General features: G+C 51.9%; 1 protein-coding gene across 1 annotated transcript; it reads right to left on the reverse strand.

The window, feature by feature from the left end:
* Nucleotides 1–1031: 1031 nt before the first annotated feature.
* LOC101623681 (zinc finger protein 39-like) lies at nucleotides 1032–2677 on the reverse strand. Its single transcript, XM_012733540.1, has 3 exons — nucleotides 2324–2677; nucleotides 1987–2079; nucleotides 1032–1108 (listed from the first exon to the last, which is right to left on the reverse strand). Exons 1-3 carry the CDS (start codon nucleotides 2445–2447, stop codon nucleotides 1032–1034), a joined length of 294 nt encoding a protein of 97 aa, XP_012588994.1. The 5' UTR covers nucleotides 2448–2677.
* Nucleotides 2678–4135: the final 1458 nt, after the last annotated feature.

A 4135-nucleotide genomic window follows, 5' to 3' on the forward strand; every position in this document is an offset into this window, starting at 1 on the left:
CTGATGTCATTGCCACTTTGATTACATTTTTGATGGTCTTCAAGATGAACTTTAGGAAGGCTTGATTTTGTTGGTTTTTCAAAGAAAGTCTTTCCCCATTTATTACCTCTACCAGAAGTCTCCTCTATACAGGTTCTCTTTTGGGCAGTGAGAACTGATCTGTCACAATCTTCCCCAAATCCATTACATTTAGAGGCAGCCTCTCCTGGCAGACTCAGAGGTGGGAATAGTTTGCTGCTGTTGAAGACTTTCCGTTTTTCACTGCTGTCAAAAGTCCGCTGCCCAGTTAGACTCCTGTGATAAAGACCAGGAGGCTCTGGACACTGGCGGGGTTTCCCACATACCTCACAGCCCTCAGCTTTCCCCTCAGTGTGCCCCTCAGCCAGCTCCTGAGGGAAAGACATCTCACATGCCCAGCTCTCCTCTGGTATCATCCCCGAACAGCTTCCACCATTATTTAAAATCAATTTTGAAACATGTCCTGAGTGCAAATTAATTGTTGCTCCTAAGTCAGTTCTTTCGAAATTTGATGCTTTGCTGTTGGTGAGGGCAACATGCCACAGATGTGTACTCTGGTTTTCTGGGTTGTTCTCAGGCAGGCCACCTATAGTCTGGACATCTAAAATGAGAAGAAAACAACGATATCTACAAACAACGAAACACTTCCTGTGACTGCGAATTAAAAATAAAGACACTTCTTTCTTAGATTAGTGCAGACAAGACTTTAAAAAGAATTGATTTAAATGAGTTTTCTTCTTAATAGGTAATACTATGTTGTTGTTTTTTTCTTTTTGAATTTCCACAAAAGAAAGTGAAATGCTAACTGAAAATCGCCCTCCTAAACGGTGAGCCCCCCCGTCTACAGCTCTCAGATCCACAGGAGAAACAAAGTTTCTCCCCCAGGTAACACTCCACACCTTTTCCAGGTGAGCAGCGGCTGAGTCCTGCTCAGCTTCTCGGCGGCTGACATTTGGTTCACAGGCACGTCCCGGATGTCTCTGCAGGCCCCTAGGCGCTGCCCAGGCAGACCCCTACTGCTTCCCATCAGAGTGAGGGAGTCCCTCGCTGGGCCCTTCCGTGGTGATGCACCCTCTAGTCCCACAGGCACCTGCACATACCAGTCAGGTTTTCCAAGGTAAGCTCTAGCCAGGCAAACTCTTCACACATTAATCTCCTGTGGGCCATTATTAAACGAATACCCGTATTGCTACCTCTCACTAGGTTTAAACTTTTGTTGTGGCTCTTCTTTCACTACTTAACAATTATATTTATTTTCTCCCCCAACAAACTTAAGCTCTCTCCCGAGGGAAAAAAAAAAAAAGATAAAATAATTCATTTACAGTTGATATCAGCAGAAGCACAGCAGCGAGCAGTGTTGAAAGCCTCCCAACTAACAGGCTGAAAGTAGAAACAAACGTGGGCACAAAGGGCTGGAGCAGACCGTCGGGGAGCGTGGAGGCGTGGGGGCAACTTGGAGTCTGAGGCAGGGGCTGGCCAGACGCAGCATGTGAGGACAGGTTGCGTCTGGCTTTTGGCTAGGTCTGAGAACATGTACAGGCATTAAGAAAAAAGAGGGAGAGGGCCTCCCTGGTGGCCTGGGGGTAAGCCTGTGCTGAGCTCAGTCTGCAGCCAGGAAGTGACCCACGGTGCAGCGGGCCCTCCTGTCTCCCGGAGCTCCCTCAGCAGTGGATTTTGGTGGATCTGCCTGGTCTGCTCCCCACTCTGTCTCTGGGGAGTCCTCTCACCCACCATCCCCACACCTCTGACCTGTACCCCAGTTATTCTATGAAAACATAATTTAAAATTTTTTTAAAGCTTGAGAAGAGGGAGCAATTTATGAAAGGAAGCCCCTGCTGGAGAGTGAGTCATGGTGGGCCTGACAGCACGGACTAACTGCCAAGGGGCTGGCCCTCGCGGAAAACGGCGACAGACGCTCACGAGGATCATGCAGCTGGGCTGCTCTCCACAGCCCATGTGCAGACTGACCTGAAAGGCTCTGGTTTGGGGGTGCTCCCACAGTCCATGGCTCCGCTCCTGCCTCCAACCTGACGATCACCTCAGGTTTAGCAACACAATGCCCTGGTGATGAGAAATAACTGCCTGAGATCCAGCTGCCAAAGCCTCGTGGCCGCTGAGGTTGGCAACAAAAAGAGCTTTGACGGTTGTAAAACCAAGAGCCAGTTGGAACCTCTTAAAGAGAGGGCTGAACAGTCGCGTTTCTTGGCCTGGAATCTTAAGTCTGCAACGCCTTTAATTACACATGGAGGTGCCCATTTGCCAGGCAAGAGTACAGCGTTTGCCGTTAACGGGCCGTTTGGCTCACCCAGTGACGCCAGGCTCCCGTAGGTCTCCAGCATCACGTCCCGGTAGAGGGTCCTCTGAGCGTCGTCCAGGAACTGCCACTCCTCCCAGGTGAAGCTCACGGCCACGTCCTCAAAGGTCACCATCTCCTGCAGTGGCACATTTCCTATCAATTCAAGGCACCCAGTCAGAAGGACTGGGTGTCGTGGACTTTACTGTCGGTGAACTCGACATTGTACAGCATGCACTGTGCTCTGTCTGTTTGAGATGAGCAGCTGTCACCGCTTGCCAGCCCTCGCATCTACTGTCCCAAGAAGCACTACTACAGTTCTACTGACAATCTGCAACGGTCTTCGCAGCTAACAGTAACGGAAAGCATAGCAGTCTGCTCCTCACAGGTCTGGAGACCTGGTTTGGAGATGCAGGGTAACAGGTCACAGAAGCCACACTAGAATGCATTGTCTGCAGGGGGGGACCGCCAAGGGGAACTCGGCCATCGCGCGCTGCTGACTGCACTGCACGGAAGCCCCAAAGATGCCCAGTTCCTCTCTTCAGCTACATGTTGTCACGAATGCGGCAACAGCAGAAGTCAAGGGGTGAGGAAACAGACAGCAGCTGACACATAAGGAACACGCTTCCCGGGGGCTCCCGCTGTGCAGGCCATAAAGGCAATTGCACTCAAGGGCCATCTGTGAGGTTCCGGGCGCCCACAGATGCCCCCCACCTGCTGCCACAAGTCATGCCATGTTCTGTTGCACCCGACAACAGGCATGCACACTCGCCTGATGGTCACACAGGGAAGCCGGCCCGCGTCCTACACCACGGGACAGTGAGGGGCAGGCGCAGAGGTCAGCCACATGGTCAGATTTGCCTGTGCAGTGATCCCCTAGAGAAGGCTGAGGAAAGGCATAAACGAGAGAAGCCAGGGAGTGAGCACGACCCACTCTGAGGTACGAGAGCAAGAGAACATGCAACAGGAAACTAACCCTAGCACAGAAGGAAAGACACCCACAAGAGCTCACTGCTAGAGGTGAGCGGGAGTCTCACTACCAGCAGCTGCATGACAGGCTGGGTGGGCAGTGCCCACAGAACTGGGAGAAGGACAAAGAATTCGGCGGCCAGAAGTGAGATCTCGAGCCTACATGTCTGAAGCTTCTGTGGTCAAGCCCGAGAGAAAGGCCCGCTGCCGAGTGGAGCCGGGCTCTGCAAAGCAGGGGAGGCCTCTGCCGGCTGCAGCCAAGGCTGGGAGCGTCACTAGGCCAGAGGAACTGAAGCCATCAGCGAATGAAATGGCTGGGGACACCTCAGATACTTACAGGACAAAAGCGACAAGTGGACATTTGGAAGAAACACTCACATTTACAGAAACAGGGGGAGTTGCTCTGCGCCTCTGGGTCCTACGACCACCTCCTCCTGGGCGGGGCCAGCCCATCCCAAGACACTTCAGGGTGGTGTGACCAGAGGTGTCTGGATGGGGCACCACGCCTGCTTTTCACTGGCAGCCCTGCCTCGTACATACCATCAGTAAAGCATACTGGACCAGCCACGAGAAGAAAAAGAAACAAACAGACCATGACAATAGAGAATTTTTTTTAAAGATTATGCTGGAAATAAGAACGTTTCAGTATTAAGATAATATTCTTATTTCTGTGAAGAAAATCCCAACGCCATCCACGTAGGTATTGAGTAGGAATCCATAGAGATACCTTCCCTCAGGCCTCCCTGGTGGCACAGGGGTTAAGCCTCGCACTATCGAGCTATCTTCAGCCACTGTGGCCAGGGATCTGATCAGGTCAGGGAGTGACCCACAGGGCACAGCAGGCCTCTCCTGTCT

The sequence above is a fragment of the Condylura cristata genome, unplaced genomic scaffold (genome assembly GCF_000260355.1).
Source record: "Condylura cristata isolate star-nosed mole 26May11 unplaced genomic scaffold, ConCri1.0 scaffold00041, whole genome shotgun sequence".
Lineage (NCBI taxonomy): Eukaryota > Metazoa > Chordata > Mammalia > Eulipotyphla > Talpidae > Condylura > Condylura cristata.

Bases quoted from the DNA above. Each gene is read 5' to 3' on its own strand.
- LOC101623681 (XM_012733540.1), bottom strand. From the start codon at position 2,447: ATGGTGACCTTTGAGGACGTGGCCGTGAGCTTCACCTGGGAGGAGTGG. The intron at 2,080-2,323 runs GTGAGCCAAACG...TCTCATCACCAG, and splicing joins CGGGAGCCTGGCGTCACTGG to GGCATTGTGTTGCTAAACCT. The intron at 1,109-1,986 runs GTCAGTCTGCAC...TGGTATGTGCAG, and splicing joins CCCAAACCAGAGCCTTTCAG to GTGCCTGTGGGACTAGAGGG.